This window comes from Panthera onca, chromosome A1, assembly GCF_046562875.1.
Source record: "Panthera onca isolate mPanOnc1 chromosome A1, mPanOnc1 haplotype 2, whole genome shotgun sequence".
In the NCBI taxonomy this organism is placed as follows: Eukaryota; Metazoa; Chordata; class Mammalia; order Carnivora; family Felidae; genus Panthera; species Panthera onca.
In genome coordinates, this window is record NC_138339.1 from 99,427,683 (window position 1) to 99,455,369 (window position 27,687).

At 40.6% G+C, this 27,687-nt stretch overlaps 1 protein-coding gene across 1 annotated transcript in view; it reads right to left on the reverse strand.

The window, feature by feature from the left end:
• The window catches only part of ANKDD1B (ankyrin repeat and death domain containing 1B), a 63,408-nt gene that overhangs the window by 22,119 nt on the left and 13,602 nt on the right, over positions 1 to 27,687 (reverse strand). Inside the window, exons 4-8 of the mRNA XM_060637791.3 lie at positions 18,512 to 18,610; positions 18,301 to 18,405; positions 9,573 to 9,671; positions 8,716 to 8,814; positions 3,478 to 3,576 (exon numbers count right to left, since the gene is read on the reverse strand). Coding sequence (XP_060493774.2) covers positions 3,478 to 3,576; positions 8,716 to 8,814; positions 9,573 to 9,671; positions 18,301 to 18,405; positions 18,512 to 18,610 — 501 coding nt within the window. The remainder of the gene's footprint in view (positions 1 to 3,477; positions 3,577 to 8,715; positions 8,815 to 9,572; positions 9,672 to 18,300; positions 18,406 to 18,511; positions 18,611 to 27,687) is intronic.

Sequence of the window (27,687 nt, forward strand, 5' to 3'; positions counted from 1 at the left end):
GAGGCACTATAGGCACTGTGTATAGGGCCTACAGACTTTTTAGGAGCCAAAGAAATGTTTAAAATCTTTAGCAAAAAAATTATTGATTCCAAGATACCAAAAGAAAACCAGGAACTTGAAGTGAATAAATATTTAATTGACATATTCATACCTCATTGATTGTTAAATGTAACAGTCATAAAATATTCATTACATTTGTTAACAATTTGTAGGTTAAATTTTTTCACCTCCTCTAATTCCCAAGTACGTAGAGAGTTCTAAGAAACCAGCGTCAGTCATAAATTAGGGTAGTTTATCACAGCCAATAAAAAAGTCTTAGAAAATAATTTACAGCAAAAAAAATTAATGTGGAATATTGGGGCATTTAAATATGTTCGATAGGATATGAGGGTGGGGGTCTCCAGAAATGAGTTGTTAAGGTCTACAAAAGTCTTCACTGGACCAGAGGCATTTAGTATGACCCTGAAGAGCATCTATTGACCAAACTCTGGGCAGTATTACATCCAGCACAAATGAAGGAAGTCTCTGCTCATAGCTAAATCAATTCTCTCCAATCACCTTCTCAGAAATGACCCAGGGGCACCTGGGTGGCTTAGTTGGTTAAGCATTCAACTTCGATTCAGGTCATGATCTCACGGTTCATGAGTTTGAACCCCACATCAGGCTGTCTGCTATCCGTGTGGAGCCTGCTTCAGATCCTCTCTCTCCCCCTCTCTCTGCCCCTCCCCCATTTGTGCATTCTCTGTTTCTCTCTCTCTCTCCCCCCTCCCCCCTCAAAAATAAATAAAGAGGAAGGAAGGAAGGAAGGAAGGAAGGAAGGAAGGAAGGAAGGAACAGACGAATGGATGGACAGACCTTGCTCCTGGAGGGCAAGACTAATCACTGTCAACAGGTGACGCATTTCCAAGATCAAACACAGTAATCACCTACAGATGGAAGAGCAAAATAGTCTAACTTGTCCCCATAGTAATGTGTCCATGCTGCATGCTTCCTGGTGCACACAGCTTATTCCCCCAGGGTCTTTGCTGGGTTAGGCTGTTCATCTAGGAAGTTTGCTAATGAACTCAGGGGAAAACTCAAAATGTAAAAGCTCAAAAATGGACTCAGAACAATTTCTGGGGTGCCTTGATGAGGCCAAGGCTATAAGGATATGGACAATGTGGGGCCTGTAAGTCCTAGGCGAGGTCGGGGCAGGGGGTGGGAGGGAGAATGTGAGCATGTGAAAACCATTACAAAGCAAAACCTCTCTGGGGGCCAAACAAAATTAAGTACAGAAGGGAGGGAGGGAGGGTACAGAATGATGGAGTCAGCCAAAACGAATGAGCTCAAAGGACCCTGATAATGAGGGAGGCCTTCCCAGGGACTCCAGGGTGGCTGTAGATAGTAGGGGGGGTAGGCAGGGAAGCACTTGGGAATGCCTGAACAACAGCACAGCTCTCTACATTCTCAGGATTTCATGGGCCCCATGAATTATTAATATGAGGTTCATTTACTGCATAGATAAGCCTGCAACATCAGTGGGAATCAACTCATAGTATCTTCATTTTCCATTCTCTCCCGCAATCTTGTCCATGGAAATGTAAATTTAAGACAGTGAAAATTTATGTATAAACACATATTGTTTTTCTATTAGGGATCTATCATAAACATTTTTCAATATTGCAATATATTTAGTGGGGGAGAGATAGAGAATAAGACACAGAATCCAGAGCAGGCCCCAGGCTCCGAGCTGTCAGCACAGAGCCGGACGTGGGGCTCAAACCCGATCACTGTTGGAGCTGAAGTCGGATGCTTAACTGATTGAGCCACCCAGGTACCCCAATCATTAATATTTTTTAATAGTAACATGGTATTCCAAGAAAAAGGTGCAGCAAACTTTTATGTGGCTTTCCTACAGACTTCATTGCATATATAGGTTGTATCTAATTCTCAGCCACTGGAAGTAACTTTATTATCTATCTTAATGCATGTAGCTTTTTCCAAGGTTATTCCCTTAACAGAATTTCTCAAGCCTGGGTGAAAGGAAAGTGACAGAATGCTTTTTTCCAAAAGCATTGTACAAAAGTATACTTCCACCCGCAGAATACAAGAATATAAAACATTACTGGTTTGGGACTTAATTCTTGATTCTAGTGTTTAACTTTGTACCATTTGAAAAGGAATTGTCTCTATAGGCATACCTTCAGTGGAGGAGGTAACTTCCATCAGCAAAAAGATTATGACTCACTGAAAATGTAGAGGATAGTTATTAGCATTCTTTAGCAATAAAGTATTTTTTTTTTAATTTTTTTTTTTTTTTTTTTTTTGAGAGACAGAGAGCAGGGGAAAGGGTAGAGAGAGAGGGAGAGAGAGAGGGAATCCCAACCAGGCTCCATGCAGTCAGGGCAGAGCCCGATGTGGGGCTCCATTTCATGAACCGTGAGATCATGACCTGAATCAAAATTAAGAGTCAGATGCCTAACCGACTGAGCCACCCAGGCACCCCAGCAATAAAGCAGTTTGTAATAAAGGTGTGTACACTGTTTTGGGGGGTCATAATGCTATTGCACACTTAACAGACTATAGTGTAATGTGAACCTAACTCTTACATGAACTGGGAAACCAATAAATTCATTTCACTCACTCTATTATGATACGCAGTGGCCTGGAACCAAACCTGCAATATCTTTAAGGTGTGCCTATACACTGCTCTGCTATGGAGAGAGCTCCAACATTTATTGGCACTTAAAAAATAAACAAGGTGCAGAGCAGCAGATACATGCAGTGTGCTATCATCTATGTGGTGCCAGTACTTACACACGTGTACATTTTCCATGTAAATGCACGGAAAATTCCTGCAAGATAAGCTATGAATTACATTAATTCTAGGGAGGAGAAATTGAGATGTATAGTTGTAATATGACACTTTTCATCATATACCATTTGGTACTTCTGATTTTTTGTTATTTTCATTGCAATTTAAAATTATTTAGAAAAATAGAATAAGAAAGTAAAACCATCTGGAAGGCAAGGCCATCAACCTGGTTAGAATCCTCCCCACTGCCACCAACTGGTCAGATAATCCTGAATGAGTTCCTTAACTTTTCTAAATTCTAATTTCCTCACCAAAAAAAGAAGATAGGTGATAAAGGATCTTAACACCATGAATACAAAAGCATTCTGTATTTACAAGAAGGCTCTATCCTACCCTCTTCAGGCTCCAGACGGACCACGTGGGTTTCCACACAATAATATTTTTTTTTGTACTTACTGTGTATAAGCCAGGCATGTATAGTTGTTAGGGAGAAATCAAGGTACAGTGAGAATGTCTCTGTACTTGAGAACAACAACTATCTGTTCCGCTTGCCCCTGTTTTCCAAAATTAAAAATATTAATTCTACAAAGGCCTAGTGAGTGGATCAGTGCAGGACCAGATTACTCAAAGAACATTTTGAGTCCCCCTCCAATGAGTGAGCGAACATGGCATGGAGCACATACCTTATTTGGAATGTTGATATCACTTCCTGCTGTCAGGAGCACTTTGCTGCATTCTTCATGACCTCCTTTAACAGCCAGAAAGAATGGTGTTTCTCCATTCTTAAAAAAAATAAATAAATAAAAGGAAAAAAGTTAAAATTAATTGCCCCTTGACATGAAATAAAATTACTTGAGGAACAGCATGCTTTCTCTATACCTTTTGTGCATTACTCTTAACGGATAGCATTTACTGAGCATCTATATGACAACTTATATTGCCAAGACTATATGCCTTGGCAGAGTTAAATGCACAACCCTGCGAGGTCAGGATTAATATCCCCATTTTACAGATAAAGAAATTAAGCCTTAGCTGAAAAGTGACAAAGCTAGACTGCAAATCCGGATGTTTGGCTCCAAAGCCTGCACCCATACGGATCCTGTTATTCTGCCTCCTTACAGGGTTTTCATCCACCATTATACTCTTAATCTTTACTATTTTATCTCCAAAACATTTATTGGACACTTACTGCCTGTTGGGCAAAGGCTTTGGGATTGAAATGACAAACACACACAAATCCTGCCCACAAGAAGGTAACAGCTTATTAAGCAAGATAATCATGGAAATATGAATTATAATGCAGTGTGAAACACACACAAACAGAAGCACATTTGTACCAAGTATAGCTTTAACGTTTAAAACTGATTTAAACTACTGTGTGTCATTTAAAAAAAAAACAACACAGTAATACTCTTTCTCAGTAATTAAGTTTCCTGAAACTCATTATGATAAATGCTCGTAGGGTAAAGTGAGAGCTTAGTTTAGGCCAAAACACAGAAAAAAAGGAAAGAACTGGTATCACACAAAAGCCACTTGGATATTACCCCTTTCTCATGCAGATTCTTTCCTGAAAATTTTGGGAAAATGCAGAATCCCTTCTCACTCCCTAAACATTCCCCCCATGGGCATTATTCTGCTTAAAAATGCATTAGGATAAATTCAAATGGTTTTACTTATAGCTAATTAAATATGAACAATCATGTCAAGAGGGATGCAGGGGCATGGAACCAATGTTCCCATCCCAATGAGATGGAAAAACTATATCCAGCTTGCTTTACATGAGTGTCTGGGACAGCCATCTGTTACAGAGGAATTTCTCCTCATAATATGCCTTCTCATTTTCCTGGAAAAGAGATGCCAAATGGCAAACCACAGTGGGAAAAGCATTAGTGAAAAATGTGAAGGAAAGAATTCACACATCATTTAAAAATTTTTTTTAAATTTTTATTTGAGAGGGAGATCATGTGTGCACACACTCCAAGAGGAGCAGAGGGGAAGAGAGAGAGACAGACAGAAACAGAGAGACAGAAAAAGACAATCCCAAGCAGGCTCTGTGCTGCCAGCACTGAGCCAGATGCAGGACTCTATCCCATGAACCTGGGATCATGACCTGAGCTGAAATCAAGAATCCAATGCTCAACCGAATGAGCCACCTAGGCGCCCCAAGAATTCACATCTTTAATATATCAGGAGCCTAATAAACATTTGTATCTGTGACCCAACAATCCTCCCTTTAAGAATATACCTAAAGGAAATAGTGAGGAATTCAGACTATGGTTTTTATACAAAGAGGCTCATGACAGCCTAATTTTTAAGAAAAGAAAAAAGGATATAAATAAAATGTCCAAGACTCTTAAAAACTGAGAACAAACTTAGGGCTGATGGGGGGCGGGAGGGAGGGGAGGGTGGGTGATGGGTATTGAGGAAGGCACCTGCTGTGATAAACAATGGGTGTTGTATGGAAACCAATTTGACAATAAATTTCATATATTTAAAAAAATAAATAAAATAAAATAAAATAAAATAAAATAAAATAAAATAAAATAAAATAAAATAAAATAAAATAAAATATCCAAGACCTAAAGAATAGTCATATGAACTCTGGACAACCAATAAGAATATATATACACAGGAACACAAAAGAAATGGAAGGAAAATATATCTGGTATCTCTAAAATAATCATTTCAGTGTGGAGAAAATACAAAACTACTATTTATTTTTATCTTAAATTTTTAAAATGTATATTTCTGGCATATATTTTATAATGTATTACTTTAATTATAAATGTGCATATGACAGATGCATGCCCATATTTCCTTACTGATAGGAGAGTTTGCTTCCAAGACTATTTAGAGACAGCCCCACTAGAGTATATTCATATGGATCACTCCAACTGGTCTGGCTACAGCTTACATTAGGAAATGCAGGCAGCCCATGACTGTATAAAGATTATGGGCCTTATTCAAAGGGCTGATATTATCACTAGACACTTCATTCTCTGCAGATGAAACCTATCATAATCTGCAATTACAGTGTGTTGGACTTTATGAGCTCTCTCTAATGTGCCCTAACTCAAAAATAGCTAAATGGTGGATAAAATCCAAGTGCACACATTCCAGTGGTAAACTATTAAAACACAGCTGGGCAAGCATGACCAAGACTTTAAATTAAATCCTGTGGCTATAGGACTTGATCTCTATATTGATTTGTGAAGGCTAATCACACCTAAGATTTATTCTAGGTGATTCACATTTTTTTTTTCCTCACATTTCTCACACATCATTCGTAAGTTGTATTTAAGAAGACCAAATTCCTGAGATCTTTAAATAAGTTAAACCAATTAAACCTGATCATTATTATGCCAGATGGTCAGAAAAGACTGAACGCACACTAAAGTAAACAAATGAAAGCTCTATTTTTGTCCATGATCCTCAAGTGAAAGCTTGGCTTGGGCGCCTGGGTGGCTCAGTCAGTTAAGTGTCTGACTCTTGATTTTGGCTCAGGTCATGATGTCATGGTTCATGGGATGGAGCTTTCAGTGCAGAGCTTGCTTGGGATTCTCTCTCTCCCTCCTCTCTCGCCCCTCCCCTGTGTGCACTCATGCTCTCTCTCTCTCTTTCTCTCTCTCTCTCAATAAATAAATCAACTTATGAAAATACAAAAAAAGAAAGCTTGGCTTAAATTCTCCCAAGAACTTGAAAAGAAAAAATGAGGATAATAATATACCACTGATACAAATGATAACCAGGAGGCTGCCTGTATGGTTCATCAGTTAAGTGTCCGACTTCAGCTCAGGTCATGATCTCACGGTTCGTGAGTTTGAGCCCCACATTTTGTTCTGTGCTGGCAGCATACAGCCTGCTTGGGATTCTCTCTCTCTCTCTCTCTGTCTCTCTCTCTGTCTCTGCCCCTCCCCTGACTGTGCTCTCTCTCTCCCTCTCTATCTCTCAAAATAAACAAACTTAAAAAACAACAACAAATGATAACTATGACCCCATTTATTGCACCAAGATAACACCAATGATAACAGATGCCACTTATTACATGCCTACTGTGTGCCAGGCACTACTCCAGGTGCTAACTGTCTGCCACAGCCTTCCCATTTAAACTTCACTATGGCCCTAATGAGGCTATTTGACAGATGAGTAAACTGAGGCTAAGACGGGCTATGTGCTGAGCCCAAGATCACTTACCTAGAAGAGCGACGGAGCCAGGACCTGACCCACACAGTCAGAGCCCTGCTTTCAATCTCTGGGTGCCCAGATCCAGGGATGCATGGGACTAGCCTGGTGGGCTTCTCTGGTCCAAAGGGAATACAGACTTGGCCCAGGCATCACATATACGCCCTTTCATAGCCTTCCCTTTCCATTAGGTTACCCACGGTTGCTAGTTTTATGGTCAAAAGCCACCAATACTAAGTCCCATCTTGTTTTATCTGAGATCAGGATGCATCTCACAATCTTAGTCAACCAGGTAGTATATGTGATGCTGTCACTGCTTGTCATGTGTATGAAATCAGAATGGGTGTTGGCTTAAATCTCAGAAACCATATAGGGTAACCTTAAAGAAATGTTGCATTGCAAGCACCTTTGAAGGCACAGAGGACCGTATTTTGTTTGAAAAAGCCAGGACATCAAGACTGAGTAAGAATCAAGCTCAGTGTGAAGTTTACTAACCAACTTATTTATTTGTTCCTTTATATGTGTATAATAAAAAATCTAAGGTAAACATCTAAGAAACTCTTTCCATAAGTATAAACTATTCTAAAGGACAAAAAAACTGCTTGTTTGTGTCACTGTTTAATTGGCAGCATTATTTTTTCTTAGCGTTACATAAAATAATGATATACCTCACAGTCATCGATGTCTTCAATGATTATATTACCTCTTAGAGTATTGCTCAGAGAGGTATTAAGTTTAGAATTTATCAGAACGTTAAACTATGAAGTCCAAGAGGAATCCATTCACCTGAGTTTCCAAAGAGCCAGTCCAAAAATCATTGACTCAAAGGTTTAAAGTGACCACCTAGAGCAGATCTGTCTCCCTGGCACAACTTCTCCACTTAAGCCTTATGCCCAGTTTCTATCTCCCTACCCTCCACTGAACCCCAGATAGTTTCTATCTCCCCACTGCTCCCCACCTGAATGTCTGCCCCCCTCCCAGGTGCCTCATCACAAACCCATTCAAAACCCTTGTTACTGATCTCACCCACATACTCTGCCCTGTGCTCACAGCTTAGGGGGGGCACCCCACCCTCCCAGTAGTCCAAACCAGTGAGTCAGGTATCAGAAAGTCTTCTCTCTCCCTAATTCTGGTCACAAATCCTGTGGCCTCTGCCTCCTCCTATTGCTTCATCCCATTTGCTCCTTGTAAGTGCCCTGGTGACAGGTTTTCCATAGTTCTTGCTTCAGCAATTTCCACTGTCACCTGACTGGGGTCCTCACCTCCAGCCTCTGCAGGCACCAAGCCCCCACTTCAAACCACTGGGACGGTCACAGACCTGTAACCAACACAGAGCTCATTCCTCTCTGCTGCTTAACACCCTTCAAGGTCTCCACTATCTTCAAGTCAAAGCCAAGGTCTCCTGGTGAGCACAGCCTTTCTGTATCTCTATGCCTTGGCCCTCTCAGCTCCCACCTTTTTGAATGCCTTTCTTGCCCTTAGACTTCTAGAATAAGAATACATACTCTCTCCAGAATAGAGTACATATTCAACAAATATTTTTTGAGTCAATGGGTAAATAAATGAATGGACTAACAAATGACTTGCTGGGATACTTTAGAGAAAAAAGAAGGAATCTTGTAACATCACATTTTACACTCTGTGGCACTAACATCTTTGTTTTCCTCCCATGAAAGCCATTCCTCCCACCCTTCCACTTTTGAGTCTTGTGCCCACCCCTAACGAGCACCTTCACATACCTCATTGATCTCATTTATTTCTTGCTGCTGGGTTAGCAGCACATGGACCGCAGGACTGTGACCATGCTTTGCTGCAAGGTGCAGGGCAGTATTTCCCTCCTGCAACAGAGACAAACTCACCATAGAGTCCGCTGCACTGAGCAACATGACCCTCCAATGGTCAGGCCTGTAATGAGGTTTCTGAGGGGTTTCATTTCGGTTAAAGCTGTGGTCCAGAGTGTGGGCCACATTATCCACAGTTTCAAGTGAAATTTATAATTTTTTACAGTTTCAAATGAAAAGACATAGTTGATCCAACAAGTGGGAAAACACCATCCATGCCCCTCATTCTACCTTTGCTGCTAATTTGCTAGCAAAAGGTGAAACAATAAAAGCAATTCCCATAACCTATGTGAAGATAAACTGGTGAAAAATTTCTGGGAGATAGTTTTAGCAATGTATACCAAACAATTTAATGTGTAGAACTTTTGAGCCCACAATTCTATGTATACATATGAATTTCTCCTAAGAAAATAATCAAAGCTGTGAATATAGATATGGGTGTCTATCAGGGTTTCCCTCCCCAGTCAGGTAAGAAAGACTCTTCAGCAGACCTCAAGGGACAAAGAGCACTGGAATTGACAATGGAAAAAATCCACGTAATCTACTGAGTTCACAAACATTTATTGGGTGAAAACTGGCAATCTGGATGATCCACTGCCAAAGTGGGTTCATTTCATCTGGATATTCCATTATTCTGACTGTAGTAACAAGTGAACAAGTCTATTCCTGACCAAAATGCCATCACCAAATCTATATACAAGCTGTCACCACCCCCTTTCTCTCATTCTCAGCAAAGAAATAAAAGTCCAACTCACCTTGTCTTTTTCTGAAGTATGTAGATTAAGGAAGATAAGTTTTTCTATCATTTCAATGTGGCCCCTCTCAGCTGCCCAAAGAAATGGTTTTCTTCCTTTCTGAAAATAAATCACAAACCTCCAGTGTTTATTATACATTTATTAATAAGCAAGACAACAGAGAGAGGCAGAGCACAAGCAGGGAAGAGGGAGAGAGGGGAGACACAGAATCCGAAGCAGGCTCCAGGCTCTGAGCCGTCAGCACAGAGCTCGACATAAGGCTTGAACCCATGAATCATGAGACCATGACCTGAGCTGAAGTTGGACGCTTAACCAACTGAGCCACCCATCAGATGGTGCTCTATCTAACTCCAGATATTTTAAAGGAGGAAGAAAAGATAGTTGGGGGGGGGCGGAGAGGGGAATGGAGGCAGAAGTATTTTCTTCATTTAAAGAAAACACTCATGAGGGTGCCTGGGTAGTTCAGTTGGTTAAGTAACCTACTCTTGATTTCCACTCGGATCATGATCTCATGGTTCATGGGATCAAGTCCCATATCAGGCTCTGTGCTGACAGCACAAAGCCTGTTTGTGATTCTCTCTCTTTCCCTCTCTCTCTGCCCCTCCCCTGGTCACACGTGTTCCTTTCTCTCAAAATAAATAAATAAACTTTAAAAAAATAAAGAAAACACAAATTGGCTTGTGTGTTATTAACCAAAGGCTTAGAAAAATGTCTGAAATGTGAAAAACAAGATACAAGTCTCTTTATAAGAAGGTTCCTGAATCTGAATCTGAGATTTGTTATCTGATCTGCTAATGCAGGGTAATCAAAAGATCATGGAGACTGTTAACATGAGATAACAGCACATGATTCCCCCATAACTGGGAAAAAAAGAAAAATGTTGAAATAATAAATGGCAAAACAAAATGTCCACGAGGATTAGCCCTATGGAGCTCTCCATTCACACATATATGGAAGTTGGAGAAACAAAATGGTGCCAAAAAGTTCACCTAATTCATTATTCTTGAGCCAGACCTGTTTGCCAGTGAGGCCTACATCCCCAAGCTTCTATGCTGGAAGGCCTGACTCTCATTGTCATTCTCATAAAGTCACTAAGGAAGGGCAAAGAGAAGGAACAGAGACTGCTTCGGCCCCCAGTCTTCTGTTAGCAAGTTAGACCCCTAATTGAAGAGAATTTAGTCTTGAGCCATGAACAACATTTTGGAAATGATAGACCAAAAATTATTGAATCTAGGTTATTCAAATATATGCAAATGGAGACAAAAGAGAAAGGTTCATATAAAAAAATGACAAAAAGAGATGTGAGAGACATGATTATACACTACATGAAAACATTTAGTCACATACCTTTATAAATTATTCATTAATTTATTCCACAATTACTGAGCATCTATGAATATGCCAGATATTGTGCTCAGCCATAGAGTGGCTGGGATGAAAGATACACTGCCCCATCCTCAAGAAGCTCAGAGTGCAACAGGGAAAATGGACACATGAACAAGCAATGATAATGAAATATAGGAATTGAACCCTGGTGACACGTGGGAGTACTTAACTCAGCATGAATGTGTGCTTGTGGGTGGGGAGACAGGTGACAAGAAATGAAGAAGGCAGCCTTTTAAGTTCATGAATGCACTGGGATAGGAGAGAAGAGCACTGGTGATGTTTCCTGCCCGTCATCTTTTCCTCTAGAGGGCCTGTGGCCTATTTTTGTGGAGCTGTTAATTACAGGCTCCTGCCTCTTCCACAACATATCCCTTGGTCACACTGTTTGGTTCAGGTATGGTCACATGCCACGCCAGGCCAATCAGGGTCAACCGTGGGATTATTTTTCTGTGCATTCTATTTGTAGTCTAGAATCAGCAGCAGCTAAGCCATCAGCAGTCCTCCCTGTTACCTGATGAGGACAATTTGCCTAAGAATAAAGCCAGCACAGTGGACAGCAGAGCTGGAAACGGAAAAAGAGACAAGAGCCCTGTTGACATCATTTGCGCTGCTGGATTCAGACATAACTAAAATTGCCTGTGCCTAAAGTGTCTAACTGAATGAGTCAATAAATTCCTTTTTTTTTTTTTTTCCCTTTAAGTAGTTGGAGTTGAGCTGCTGTCACCCCTCACTAGCAGGGCTTCCTTAAAGCAACTGCCCTATCTCAAAGATTTATGAGAATGACTTCAATGCCCACCAGAGGGTCTTTTTGGCTTCAATTAAAGATTTCAGAATAACAGAATTATCACTGGCCACATCTGACACCACTTTACTCTGAAGATATAGGACACAAACCACAGCTGGCCAAGGTCAGCTGTTCCCCCTTCATACCATGTCCCTACAGAGTTGTCCAGGAGCTGCTGTCTTTGGCCCCCCAGGTGATAGCTCAGTTGCAAGGTGACAGATCTACAGTGGACAGGCATTGGAGCCACCCTGTCTAGAAGGATGGTGCCCCAATGGAATAAATACCCCAAGCATAGCTTCCAGATCCCCACAAGGGATGTGCTCCATTAGTTATAAGTCATTACAGTCAGGGAAGCCCAAACCCAAAATATGGCTTCCCCCTGGTGATGATAGTGCATCTGTAGTTCCTCCAAGTCCAGATGCAATTTGCCAATTAGGGGTTATTTTTATCATAAACAACGCTAATCTTGTTTGCAGTGACACAGAGCTAGAAAGTTAACTAACGTTTAAATTCTCAGGCAGAAGGGGCGCCTGGGTGGCTCAGTAGGTTAAGCGGCTGACTTCGGCTCAGGTCATAATCTCGTGGTCCCTGAGTTTGAGCCCCGCGTCGGGCTCTGTGCCGACCGCCTGGAGCCTGTTTCAGATTTTGTGTCTCCCTCTCTCTGACCCTCCCCCATTCATGCTCTGTCTCTCTCTGTCTCAAAAATAAATAAACGTTAAAAAAAAAATTTAATTCTTAGGCAGAAGCAAAAGGGGTCTTATTAGCCCTTTACCCACAGAAACCGTAAATGATACATGAGGGTGTTGTGTCCCAGAGTAGACATTTACTGCTTTTATGTCTATGTTTCTTCTAGTAACAGCAGGTTCATTTTCCTTTTGAGAACTTCCCCACTTATACAGACACCATTTATCCATTTAGTGCTGTCAACTGCCAGGTTTCACCCGCCACATGAAGTGATCACTTTAACCCACGCTGGTCACAGTGATTGGTCCAGGATTAGGCAGATGATTCAAGCAGGGCCGAAGAGAGTTGTTTCTGAGATTTATATATGCACATTTTTTTCCTAAAGTTTATTTATTTTGAGAGAGTGTGTACACATGCATGCACAAGCAGGAAAGGGGCAAAGAGAGAGAGGGAATGAGAGAATTCCAAGCAGGCTTTGTGCTGTCAGCACTGAGCTTCACATGGGCCTTAAACTCACTAACTGTGAGATCATGACTTGAGCTGAAATCAAGAGTAGGATGCTTAAATGACTGAGCCATCCAGGCACCCTATATATGATCATCTAATGAGAGAAATTTTCTTTCTTATGAATAAAAATCCATAAGAATATCCCTAAGAATATCTTGAAACTGCTAGCAGCCATCTTTCCCACCTTGTGGAGAGTACCAATAATGCCAACAGAGACAATCGAGAGTTGGAGAGGGAGAAAAAAAAAAAGGGGGCTGGATCCAGCCGTGCCTGAAGCCATTCAGATACACCCTCCAACTTTTTAGTTAGGAATAAATAAATTACCACTATTGCTTAATCTAGATTAAACTGGATTTTTATCACTCATCGCAGAAAGAAGTCTCACAGATACATATTTAGTAGTATGGGAACGAATACTACTAGAAGTACCAGGGGTCCGTTGAACTTTAAAAAGGCCTTACTCTTACCCTTGGCTAATACAAAGGCTTGCATTTCTGCATGGCTAAACAAAGTGACAGAGGACCCACCCACAAAGAAAGCCTAGTCTGGGAAGAAATGGGAGGTTATCAGAGTTGAAACATTTTTCTTCACCAAGAAAACAGCTATTACTTTCAACTTTGGATGCCCTTTAAAAATGTGATTATCAAGGGGAAAAAAATGTGAACGTGAAATTACACAAAATAAGGGCATTTAAAGTAATCTATATTTTAGAAATGTATCAAAAGGGAGCATAAATAAGGAAGAAGTGACAGTAAAATGAGATATAAATCTTTTTTCTCATCTTAGTACAAGTTATTAGGAAAAATAAGAACTTTAAAAATACTTGTTTTTTTCCTGTTTAAATTCTGTTTCTTACCATGTCTCATTTCATTTTTTACCCATCCAATCCTTTTAAAATGATGTTCAAGTCGACCTCTATGCAGTGCAGCCTCACAGGACTCCTGCCCACTTGCAAGGCAGGGAGATTTTTTAGTCAGGGCAATGGAATAGTGGTGTCAGAGCCCCAAGCTGCAGACAAATCACAATGCCTCCCCAGCTCAGGATGCTGATTGCCTTCCTTAATTAATGAGCATAAGAAGGGGCTAGAATTCCGTTTTCCTTTATTAACACAATGTATATTTAACCTAACATGTTTTAATTCAATGCATTTAAATTGTTTGCATGTGAACAAATCTAAGGGGTTAAATTGTTAATTTGAAATTATTTTGGGGGCACCTGGGTGGCTGTCAGTTAAGCTTCCGACTTGGGCTCAGGTCATGATCTCATGGTCCATGAGTTCAAGCCCCGCGTCAGGCTCTGCACTAACAGCTCAGAGCCTGGAGCCTGCTTTGGATTTCGTGGCTCCCTCTCTCTCTCCAACCCCCACCCCCACCTTCTCATGCTCTGTCTCTCTCTTTCTCAAAAAATAAATAAACATTAAAAATTTTTTTGAAATTATTTTTCATTTTGAAGTTTACTACCAGGATTATCAAATTTGACAAGTTACCAAATTAAACAAAGATTTCATAAACAGCCATTCAATAGGCACCTGAAGTCCAAACTGACTCTTCTTGCCCATAGAGATCCCAGAGGTGGTGCCCTGGAGAGCCTCTGAGAGGAGGCCAGGGAGGACCCAGCACAAAGTCCTCCAGTGCCTTGTGTGTAGGTCTACACCCCATGGCAACTCTCCTTATCCTGGGACCCTCACAACAGAACCCCAACATAAGGAAAACACCAGGAGATTCCCTAATAACTAGAGATTTGAGAGGGAAAAATAAGTTGCCATGAAGTAAAAACTACTGAAGGAGCAGTGTGTTAAATACGCAGTCATGGACCTAGGGTGGGTAGGATGAGCTCTCCCCTTGCACACTGGAACCCTTAAATATTGGCCTCAGGTCCATACAAGAAAATCTATCTTTTCAAATCCTCTCATGCTCATTATTCCCAACACTCCAAAATGGGACGCTTCTTTGCATTTTGACCTCTAAAGACTTCCTATATTCATTTGAACCAATGGAAGTTCCCATTAAGTATGCAGCTGAAACCAACCTTACATTGTATCACCAAACTCTTAGATTCAACAACTATGCATATACTCTAAAGCCATTCCTTTCTGTGTCCCTGCTCCACTCCAAACATTTTGAGTGCTTATTTTTGACCACTAGATGGAAGTTTACACGTAGATTCAGAACATCTACACCACTTCACCCAAAACTTCTCCTGGCTGCTCTACTCTCTCTCCCCTGGAGAGGACACATGATTTCCCAAGCTATGGACCTGAAAGAAACCTCAAAGTATTTTCCATGTCTTCCATCTCTCCCATCCCCACCCACACTCTCCTGGGCCTAGTGACACCCCTTTTATTAATAAAGACCGCCTCCCTATAAGGCTTTCCTTGTTAGCTTTTGGAGTTCCCTCTGGGCTAGAGAAAACAATCTTACTAATACTGGTCAGTAAACAGGCTCTCAATCACATTCAGCGGATAAGAAAGTAGGCAAGAGGGCCAGCTATGAGGGTGAAGCAGTTTTTTCTATCAAATGCATTCAATGAGTTCCACAATACTTTTAAGTAAACACAGATGGAAAATCCAAAGATGAATAAATAGATCCTGAGCTCCTGATCCCAGTTCATACTGGATTTTGCCAACATTCTTGAACCCCATTCACAGATCTCAGAAAAAGAGTAGACTTTGTCTTTTGCATTGATCCACTTAGGTTTCTTTAAAACTAAAATTGGATTCAGAGATTCCTTTCTCCCAAATGAGCCAGTATTTATTTGTTCATTCCTCATATGTCTCTGAATCTATCTTAATTTTAAGATCTCTCAGTTGGTGGGGGGGGGCACCTAGATGGCTCAGTCAATTGAGTGTCAGACTTCAGCTCAGGTCATGATCTTGCAGCTCGTGGGTTCTGTGCTGACAGCTTAGAGCCTGGAGCCTGATATGGATTCTGTCTCCGTCTCTCTCTACCCCATCCCCACTCACGCTCTTTCTCTCTCTCAAAAATAAATAAACATTTAAAATTTTTTAAAAAAGATCTCTCAGTTGGACATGTGGTTCTGCACAGTCTGCTGCCAGGGCTCCCCAGTCTTTTTCCCACCAGACAGAGGAGGAGGAAGAGGGGTGGGACAGGACAACCCCAGAGCCAGCTACAGAGACGGTGGGCAAGAGGGCTGCTGGCCAGCAGAAGTTCCAGATGTGAAGGCTCCCCACAAACCTGCTTTGGTCTTTGAGTCCCTTCAGCCTATTGATCCTCCCATACACAGCTGTCTCCTGTCAAAGCAGCTGGAGCCCACTGAAAAGGAAGACAGTCATGTGTCTCACAGATACCAAATATCTGCTGAATGGAATTGAGTGGAATTCATTCACAGGTCACATCCCTACCTAGCATCAATCAAACCAGAATGATCTAATGTCCACACTGTGACACTAGATGCTATCTATGATTATGATTTTGAGGAAATCAGACAATGCATTTTGCCCTATGATTACTGTTATAACAACTACATTTAGTGAGCACTTACCAGGTACCAGACTCTTTGCTAAGTGTTTTATAGTCATTAACTCATTTAAACATCTCAACAGTGGCTGTTCCAATACTGCTACATAAGAATGGCTTAGGGGTGGTATCTGATTAGAAAAGGGTGGTAGAATGGCTTACAGTGAAGTTCAATGGCATAGGCATTTTTTACATAAAATTGAGGAAATGTCAATACTCTACATCAAACCATAAAGGTATTGCCTCCCCAATTATCCCTTGTAGATACCGAGGCTTTCAGCAGTCAGAGAACTTGCTTAAAACCGTGTAACTAATACATGCCCAGACCACAGCCCATGTCTGTCTGCCTCCAAGCTGTAAATGTACAGATGCTCAGTCATACTCAGAGGAAGTAAAAGAAACTTACAGACTTCATTTGAAGAAATTACTGTTGTTGTTGTTGTTGTTTTTTTTAAGACTGGAGTCAGACAAGAATGTGAACGTTTTTTTACAAGAGGTGAAATGAGGTATTACTGATTAATTTATGGAGAGACTTTTATGGAGACTATTGTAGGCACAGTGAAAAAGAGGTCACATTTGAAATCAAAACTTCAATCTCACAGGGTATACTCCCTTATGAAAAAGGCCTAGAAGAAGATATTCCAGGGAAAAGACAGTTCATGACACAGGAGGAATGTCCACAGTCATCTGAGAAGAGAGACAGGACAGCATGGTGACTGAGGTCAGCGAGACCTGAATTCAAATTCTGACTCTCACTGTCCAACTCTGGGATATGGATGAGGTACTCAGCCTTTCTGAGCCTCAAATTTATCACCTTTAAAAATAAGCAAAATTCTTGGCACCAGGCTCGCTCAGTTGGTTAAGCATCTGACTTTGGCTCAGGTCATGATCTCAGAGTTTGTGAGTTCAAGCTCCACATACAGCTTTGTGCTGACAGCTCAGAGTCTTGAGCCAGTTTCAGATTCTGTGTCTCCCTCTCTCTGTCCCCGCCCCCCCCCCCCCCGTCTCTCTCTCCTGCAAAAATAAACAAACATTAAAAAAAAAAAAAAAAAAAGCAAAATCCAGAGCACCTGGGCAGCTCAGCCAGTTAAGTGTCCGACTTCAGCTCAAGTCATCATCTCACAGTTTGTGAGTTTGAGCCCCATGTCAAGTTCTGTGCTAACAGCACGGAGGCTGGAGCCTGCTTCAGATTCTGTGTCTCCCTCTCTCTCTGCCCCTCGCCCATTTGCATTCTCTCTCAAAAATAAATAAACATTAAAAAAATTAAAAATAAGCAAAATCCTGCTGTATAGGATTATTATGGGAATTAACAGGAGAATTCATTCATTTAGCAAAGATTTGTTAAACCATATACACCAGGCCCTAAACCTCTCAATGAAATAACGTAAGTAAATAGCTTTCCTTTGTACCTAGCACACCAATAAATATTCAACAGGTGGTAGCTGTTATTATTATATATCTACACATGAAAAGAAAAGGAATGTAGACAAGTACAGTAAAATTGCATTATATTCCATGGCTCATTACTACATACACTTGGGCCAAATACACTCCAAAAAGGCCAAGCATAATGTAGTAAAATGAAAGCATACATTCTAAATACAAAATAGGGTGGATACTGTCTACACCCAACCAGGATGAGAGAGTAAAGGGGGAAAAAAGAACTTAGCGGCTTCCTCAATACTCCTCATCCTCCCCACGTGCAGATGCCAGGGTCACCACCAACACCAACACTTCTCATCTGTTCTGCCATCTGCCAGAGTGACGGAGGAGCTGGGTACAGGGCCAGGTCTGTCTGTGCTGGCTGCTTTGGCAGCTCTAGGAGGAGTAGGAAGAAAGAGGAAGGTAGGTGGAGGTGTACACAGGACCTATCCTACCAGAGCAAACATACCTCATCGGGCTGGTTCAGGTCCTTCAAGTGCAGATCTTGAATGAGGTACTCCACAATGCGTACATTATTGTTCTGAGCTGCAAAGTGGAGGGCATTCATTCCATCCTGAAGAGAGCCAAGGTAAGGGACATAATTACACAACGATCTTAAGACTTCCCCAACCCACATTGGTACAGTGAGGACTATTTTCAGGAGTGACCCACATACCCACCTGATTCTTGGCTCTCTGGTCTGCTCCAGCTCTAACCAGCATGAGCATGATCTCAAGACTTCCAGACCAGGCTGCAAGGTGAATTACTGTCAAGCCGTGCTTCCCCAAGAAGAGAAAAGACAAGTATCACTTGGATGAGCCACAACACATTATTTCAGTCAACAAAGACCAAGTTAATACTGAAATGTTGAAAATGAAGAAATAGGGAGAAAATTTAATATTCAGTAAATGTAATATTTCAATTCTATGGGGGAGAGGAATACATTTTAAATGGTGCAAGGACAAGTGGTTCTCCATAGGGAAGAAAATAAAATCAAATCCTGTATCATATTATACACGTAAAAAAGCACACAAAAAGTACACATATTACAAGAAATTCTAGACTGTAAGACACAGTGTCTTGATCTACAAGTTACAAAAGGAAAGACTGATGATGAAGTCAATAAATAGATTTTTCAAAATGTATCTTAATAAACATAAGTGGTTACTTTCTCTAATACATGAAGCCTCTTACAAATCAACAAGAAGAAGGCAATTAAACCAATTGAAAAAGTGTACCCCCAAAAAGGTGCTCTCTTAAGGTATTAGTGGAAATGAACCACCTTGGTTTCAGCAATTCGGCAACATCTACCAAAATTTTAAATTCAACAAGGAATTCCACTACTGGGAATCTATCCCTTGAAAATGAGTTTTAGGACCTAATGTTATATAAACAAGGATATTAACTGTAACCCTTAAAAATGAGAGCAAAGGTAAATGTCCATTAATAATAGGAATGCTGAACACATTAGGGAACAGTGACACCACATCAAGCAGCCATAAAAAAATGAGTTGGAGGGGCACCGGGGTGGCTCAGTGGGTTAAGCATTTGACTCTCAATTTCAGCTCAGGTCATGATCTCAGGTTCATGAGACTGAGCCCCACATTGGGCTCTGTGTTGACAGTGTGGAGGCTGCTTGGTATTCTCTCCCTCCCTCTATCCCTCTCTCTCTCTCTGTCTCTCTCTCTCTCTCCCTCCCTCCCTCCCTCCTCTTTCTCTCAAAAATAAATAAATAAACATTTTAAAAAGGTGGGTACATAGGTAGATAGATACTCAATACGTAGATGGATATGGTTATGAGTATGAGGAAAGGTACAGATATAAACACACATACTCTGCATTGTTAAATGTAGTCACTGGAGAAGGAGTATGTACACAAAAAAGAAAAAACAGAGACGACTGAAGTTATAAAAAGAATCCCAATATATATACCTTATTTGAAATATTTTCTCCGTATAAAATAATATAGGTGCATATGTGCATGAAACAGACTATCAAAGACTTTATCAGGAACCTTTAGGGATGCTATAAGCAGTTAGACTCATATACTCAATGTGTAGGAGAAAAGTGTGAAAGGAAATAGCTAACAGTTAACATTGGCTATCTCAGTCGGATAAAGGGTTAGTATCCAAAATCTATAAAGAACTTATCAAGCTCAACACCCGAAAACCAAATAATCCAGTAAGAAATCGGCAAAAGGCATGAACAGACATTTTTCCAAAGAAGACATCCAGATGGCTAAGAGACACATGAAAAGATGCTCAACATCTCTCATCATCAGGGAAATATAAATCAAAACCACAGTGAGATACCACCTCATACCTCTCAGAATGCTAAAATTAACTCAGAAACAACAGATGTTGGCGAGGATGTGGAAAAAAAGAGGAACACTTTAGCACTGCTGGTGGGAATTAAACTGGTACAGCCACTCTGGAAAACAGTATGAAGTTTCCTCAAAAAATTAAAAACAGAGCTACCCTATGACCCAACAATTGTACTACTAGGTATTTATCCAAAGGATACAAAAATGCTGATTCAAAGGGCACACACATCCCAATGTTTATAGCAGCACTATCAACAATATCCAAATTATGGAAAGAGCCCAAATGTCCATCAACTGATGAATGTATAAGGAAGATGTGGTCTCTGTGCATGTCTGTGTGTGTGAATGTGTATATATATACACACCATGCATGTATATCTATACACACATGCACACACACACACACACACACACACACACACACACACACACAGGGAATATTACACAGCAAGCAAAAAGAATGAAATCTTGCCATGTGCAACAAAGTGGATGGAACTAGAATCTATTATGCTAAGCAAAATAAGTCAGAAAAAGAGAAATGGCCTATGATTTCACTCATATGTGGAATTTAAAAAACACAATTGTAAGCTAAGGATAAGATGCATGGCCCCGATGCTAAGAGCTCCAGGTTCAAAGTGGGTGGCATCCCCGAATCTTGGGAACAGGCACACTAGATGAATGGAGGATCTAGATGTAAACAAAGAATCCCAGGTGGAGGTGGTACTTTGGGGATAATGATAGGCATTAGCTGTCCGAGCTTCTTATCGATGGGAAGCTCTTCCTGGGCAAATATTCCCCAGGGGAAGTTATTGACCTTCTTGCTTACGACCAGACTGGTGCTAAGGCCAGACTGTCACTGACTCTGGGCCTTTTACACTTTACAGAGCATTCTGTGCAACTGTGAGTGTAACCCATGACACATGCTCACAAACTGCCCTAGGCATGTCAGTTTCGTGTCACAAGACATAGTATTATGAACTTTTCTATGGGGAAATTTACATCTGTGAGCAGTGATTCTTTGCCTGTGAGGAATGATGACTCCACTTGGAATTTATGGCTTCAGAAGTTCCTGTTGTTGGCAGTTTGAATTCCTGACTCTTGGATTTTATGATTAGTGCTTGAAATCTCTGAGTGTTGCCTGCTTTGAAATTAAGCATGACCTCTTAGGAAAAAAAGAGCTCCTATCAAAATGTGATTCATCTCCTATAAAAAATATTTCTGACCTCTTTTTTGGTCATATAGAAAATGGATTTAGTATTAATGAACATAGAGCATTCATGTGTAGAGAAAGGCAACTGAGGAGTGAATTGTATTCAGGGCACATTTTTTGAAGAACCTCAACTAGTTATTGTACATCATTGTTCCTTGGGAAAAAGAGTGCAGAAATTAGTAAGCATTTTTTTCATACTGGAATTACAAATATTTAAATAGACTAATTCACCAGGTAGTGTGACAGGTGAAATGTAAATTTTATAAAGTACGTACATTTAAAGCAAGGCTTATCAACAGTGGCACTATGACATTTTGGCCAGGTGATTTTTTGTTGTGGAGGCTGTCTGGGATTATAGGATGTTTTGCAATTATCTCTGGCTTCTACCCATTAAATGCCAATATCTCCCCTCAGCCACGGCAATTAAAAGTATCTCCAAACATCTCCAAGTATTTCCTGGGAATAAAATTGACAACGCCCCCCCTTCAAGTTGAGAACCGCTAATTTAGAGTTACACTTCAATAATATGGGACTTCCTTTTTCATTTCTCCACACTTGTACTTTCCTGAGAAGAAGAGAATACATTAACGTAATTTCTGGGGCAGCCAAAATAAATGCCAAAAGGCTTATGCTCTTTACAAATGGAGGTGCCCCTGCAGACCCTCATTCCTTGTTTATTTACTCATATTGTATACATCTAGCAAACTGGTTTCCTAGGTTACAAACACAGTTGATTACAAGATCCAAATAAGATGTGTGAGAAGAATTAGTTTTATTTATTTATTTAATTTTTTTTTTTTTACATTGATTTATTTTTGAGAAACAGAGTGAGACAAAGTGTGAGTGGGGAAGGGGCAGAGAGAGAAGGAGACACAGAATCTGAAGCAGGCTCCAGGCTCTGAGCAAGCGGTCAGCACAGAGCCTGATGCGGGGATCGAACTCACAAACTGTGAGATCATGACCTGAGCCGAAGTCGGACGCTCAACCGACTGAGCCACCCAGGCACCCCATGAGAAGACTTAGTTTTAGAAGGCACTTTAACAGAGTAATAGATGATTTTTTGCCAGGGATAAAAGGAAACAGAAAAGCAGACATATTACTTATAGATAAGGAACCTGAAAGTGAGCATTAACTAGATCACAGCACTTGAAAGTACCAGAACCAGAACTGGAGGTCAGTTTCTTCTGATTTTACATATCATACTCATAACATTTGCTCTATATTACTTGTCTAACTTGGGGCCTAGAATGCAGGTCCCAGTTTTCCTAGTTCAGCACCCTCCATTCCACCTTCCTGAGACAGCCAATTTTTAATTTAGTTTTTTAAAAAAAATTGTTAATATCTATTTATTTTTGAGAGAGAGAGAGACAGAGCATGAGTGGGGGAGGGGCAGAGAGAGGGAGACACAGAATCCAAAGCAGGCTGCAGGCTCTGAGCTGTCAGCACAGAGCTGGATGCAGGGCTCAAACCCACAAACCGTGAGATCATGACCTGAGCCGAAGTTGGATGCTTAACCAACTGAGCCACTGGGATGCCCCTATTTTTTTGGTTTTAAATGGAACTTTTATTTTTATTTTTCCCCATGTATTTATTTATTTTTAATTTTTAGTTTTTTAAACTTTATTTAAATCCAAGTTAGTTAACAGTCAAAAGACTGTACACCCCTCAAAGCAGGGACTGTATGTCTTGCCAATGCTTCCTGAAACAATTACCTGGGAATCTTGTTAAATCACAGATTCTGATTCAGGAGGTCAGGGGTGGGTCTGATTCTGCATTTCAAGCTCCCAGGAAATACAAGTGTTTCCGTCCCAGGACTACACTTAGGAGTAATAAGAACTTAAATGGTGTTGAATTCCCAGCAGTTGGCATTGAGACTTACCCACAGCAGGCAATGAATAAATACTGATGGGGAAGGGGTTTGATTTTTGGCTCTTTGCAAACAGGTGTTAGAGCTTAGAAGACACAGCTGCCAAATCAAACTCAGGGGTCATCACCCAAATAAAGAGACGGCCAGGTTTGACCAAACACAGCACTGCTTGAATTATAAAAGAATTTTATTGGTTATGTACTAATGCCACTGTGAATAATTAAGTTAGTTACAGAAATATTAAACTTAGTGAAACTTTCAAGGTGGACTACAGAGATACATCAGAAATACATATACACACACTCTCACAAGGCCAAGTTACAAAAAGCTGATGTTAGCTTCCAAATGTACATTTGGAAAAGCCTCAAAGAGAATAACTTGGTAAAACATCTCTTCAACATTTCAGGAACAAGTGACTTATACTCTGACAGAAACCAGCAGTGTATTTAATATATTAGAAACACGGCAATCCTCAGACATGCTTTTTAAAGGAAAAGATGCTGTCAACCTGGGCAATGGATGCATAAATGTTTATTGTACAATTCTTTCCCCTTTTATAGTACATTAAAGATTTGGGGTTATGGTCCTGGGTAGAATGGAGTAAGTATACTGCTCCTGGTCTCTCTCACCAAATGTGACCAAAATCTCCAGAAAGAGTGCATGGCACAGCTATTTAAGGACTCTGGGAAGCAAATAATAGCAAGTAGATTGGGGAAGTAAACCAAAAATCAAAATACAAACAATGAGGGTTTTCGGATTTGTTTTGTTTTTGTTTTCCTTCCATACCTTCCAGGTTGAACTCAAGGCAGTGCAAGTCACAGAAACGTGTCCTGGGCACAGACACAAAGAGCTAAAAAAAAAAAACAAAAACAAAACAAACCCTCTTTCTGGTCTACGGAGCAGAAGGGGGATCCTGCAAGAAAGAGAAAGTAGGGGAAATACTGTTTCTTTTTTCTGTTCTGGCTCTGCTGTACACAAGCCTCCTTCCCAAAGCTGGAACCCTGTGGTAGAAGAGGTAGCAGTAGCAGGGACTGGGAAAGCACCTAAAACTGACCGAGAAACTGTGGTCAGAAGAGCAGGTAGGGTGGTGACTCAAGTTGCTTGTTTTCCTCCCTTAGTTGCAGAGGCAGACCTAATTGTGGGAAGCACATAGCAGAGCTGAGACACTACATACACCCTCAACTTTCTAGTCAGCACACCAAGAAAAGGGGGAGAGGGGCCCTGGAGCTGGGAAAAGTGGGGGTGATGATTCCAGAGAGGGGGAAGCTCAAGAAAGTGATGGGGCGCCTGGGTGGCGCAGTCGGTTGAGCGTCCGACTTCAGCCAGGTCACGATCTCGCGGTCCGTGAGTTCGAGCCCCGTGTCAGGCTCTGGGCTGATGGCTCGGAGCCTGGAGCCTGTTTCCGATTCTGTGTCTCCCTCTCTCTCTGCCCCTCCCCCGTTCATGCTCTGTCTCTCTCTGTCCCAAAAATAAATAAAAAACGTTGAAAAAAAATTTTTTTAAAAAAGAAAGTGAGCCCATAAAGATGTGTGTGTGGCCGCACCCTGACCCTTACATGGACCTGACCCTAAGCAGCATGCCAAAGGCCTGGAACGGTGAACTATGGGGCAGACCACTGCACAGGTCTCAGAATGCGCCCTGGATGGTACATATGCAGGAAAGGTCCAAAGTACTGAAAACTGAAGTGACACTGGCGTCAAATGATGAGGAAATGGGTCCTCCATATGCAAGAAAAAAACAAGAATCTTGACCTATTCCTCATACCTTATAATTAACTCAAAATGGACAACAGATCAATTTTGTTTTTAGTTTTTTAATTTTTATTTTTTTAAAGATTTTATTCCTAAATCATCTCTTCACCCAGTGTGGAGCTCGAACTCACAAACCCAAGATCAAGAGTCCAATGCTCCACCAACTGAACCAGCCAGGTGCCCAAAAATGGACAACAGATCTAAATGTAAAACACACAGCTATAAAAATTTTAGAAGAAAAAATATGAGAAAATCTTCATGACCTTAAGTTAGGCAAGTCATTCTTGGTGGTTTTTTAATTATAGGTAAACTGTACTTCATCAAAATTAAAAACTTTTGCTCTGTAAAAAATGTGGGAAAATATTTGTAGATCACATATCAAACAAAGGACTTGTATCCAGAATATATAAATAACTCTCAAAACTGAACAATAAGAAAGCAAAAAACCCAATTTAAAAAATATATTCAAAATATTTGAATAGACACATAATCAAAGAAAATATACAAATAGTAAATAACACAAGAAAGATGCTCACTATCATTAGTCATTAAAACCACAATGTGATGCCAATACATATTTATTAGAAAGGCTAATTAAGGAGGGGCGCTTGGGTGCTCAGTCGGTTAAGTGTCTGACTCTATTTTGGCTCAGGTCTTGATCTCACGGTTCTTTAGTTGGAGGCCTGCAGTGAGCTCTGGGCTGACAGTGCAGAGTCTGCTTGAGATTCTCTCTCTCCCTCTCTCTCTTCCCCTTCCCTGCATGCTCTGTCTCTCTCTCTCTCAAATATAAATAAATAAACATAAAAAAAGGAATTCTAACATTAAGGGGAAAAAAAAGAAAATGCCAAGTACTGATGAGGTTGTGGAACAAATGGAATTCTGCTACACTGCTGGTGGGACTGAAAGGTACAGACACTATAAAACAGTCTGGCAGCTTCTTGTATACAGCTTACTATACGACCCAGTAACCTCACTCCCAGAGATTTATAATGGATAAATGAATACTTTTGCCTACATAAAACCTGCACACGAATGTTGCTAGCAGTTTTATTCGTTTTGTTGTTGTTGTTTGTGAAAACATTTATATTTAGATTCATCCAGCTGGACTCAATTTAGATGATTCCAATTTTGTTGGCAACATCCAAAGCATCATAGTTAGAAGCCAGTCGAACATATGCCCTCTTCTCTCCATCAGGCCTGATCAGCGTGTTGATCTCGGCCATGACAATGTCGTACTTTCTTCATGTCCTGTTTGATCTGGTGCTTGTTGGCCTTGAATCCACAATGAACACAAGTGCGTTGTTGTCTTCTGTTTTCTTCATGGCTGACTCAGTCAGGGGGAACTTGATGATGGCACAACGGTCAAGCTTGTTTCTCCTGGGGGCAGTGTTTCAAGGATATTTGTGGGGCCTTCAGAGATGCAGTGTCTTGGGCTGTCAGAAGGTAGGTGACGTGTGGAAATTCTTTTTTGTGTGTGACTGTGGATGCCTTTCCGCATCACATTTTTTTGGTTTTCAAAGCCTTTGCTTCGGCTGCAGCTTTGGGAAGGGCAAGAGCTTCCTTCTTTGCCTTTGGTGCCATCTTCATGAAACCAATAGCAGCTTTATTTGTAATAGTCAAAAACTGGTAACAACTTCCTCAATGGGTGAATGCATGAATAAACTGTGGTACATCCATACACTGGAATACTAGTCAGAATAAAAAAGGAGGAACTATTGATATATACAACATGAATGAATCGCAGAAAGATTTTGCTGAGTGAAAGAAGCCAGTGTCAGAATGTTATATACTACATGATATAATTTATATGACATTCTCAAAAAGGCAAAATTATAGAGATGGAGAAAACGTCAGTGGTTGCCAGGGTAAGGGAGGGTTTGACTACAAAGAGGCAGCATGAGAAATTTTCTGGGTGAGGCAACTGTTCTGTATGTTGATTATGGTAGTGATTACATGAATCTATACATGCATTAAAATTCATAGAACTTTACACAAAAAAGAAAGTAACCGTATAGTCAATTTAAAAATTAAAATAAAAATTTATTGTATCAAGGTTTCAATGTCAAAATAAGAACAGACGCTTGGCAATTAGGTCTATTACCAAATAATCTTTTGCAGGCTAACACTACAAAATAATCAACAATTTCCAGATCCTAACAACACGTTCCTCAAGTACCATAACCATAATCTAACTTACTACCCTCACATAATTGGAGTGCTTTCAGTGCCAATTTTTAGTAAGAGGTACTTCTTCACTGTGATTCTGTTACATATCAATCAACTTGCCTACCAATATCAGACTAATAAAATAGAGAAGGATATGCCTCACTGGTAAAACAAACAAACTTTTATCATTATCAAGTCTAGGCCATGTCTATGCCAACAAAACCAACGAGATGATGTGACTTCATTCATTCATCTTCCAAAGATTTACCAAGCTCATACTAAACCCAGGCCCTGTGAGAATAAAAGTTAAGTGAGTGCTGAGTCTACCCTCCAAGGAGTCAATCAACACAGAAAATAGAATGGCTCTATGAAAACCTTCTCAACAGTTGAAGAACCACAGAGCATTTGATTAACTAAGAACCAAGAACTATGATCCATTGGATTCTAATAACCAAGGCTATCATCTTTCACTGCAACTGGAGATGATAAACATGATGTTGAGTATATCCAGCCCAGGTGGTTTTCCTCGTGCCATGGTA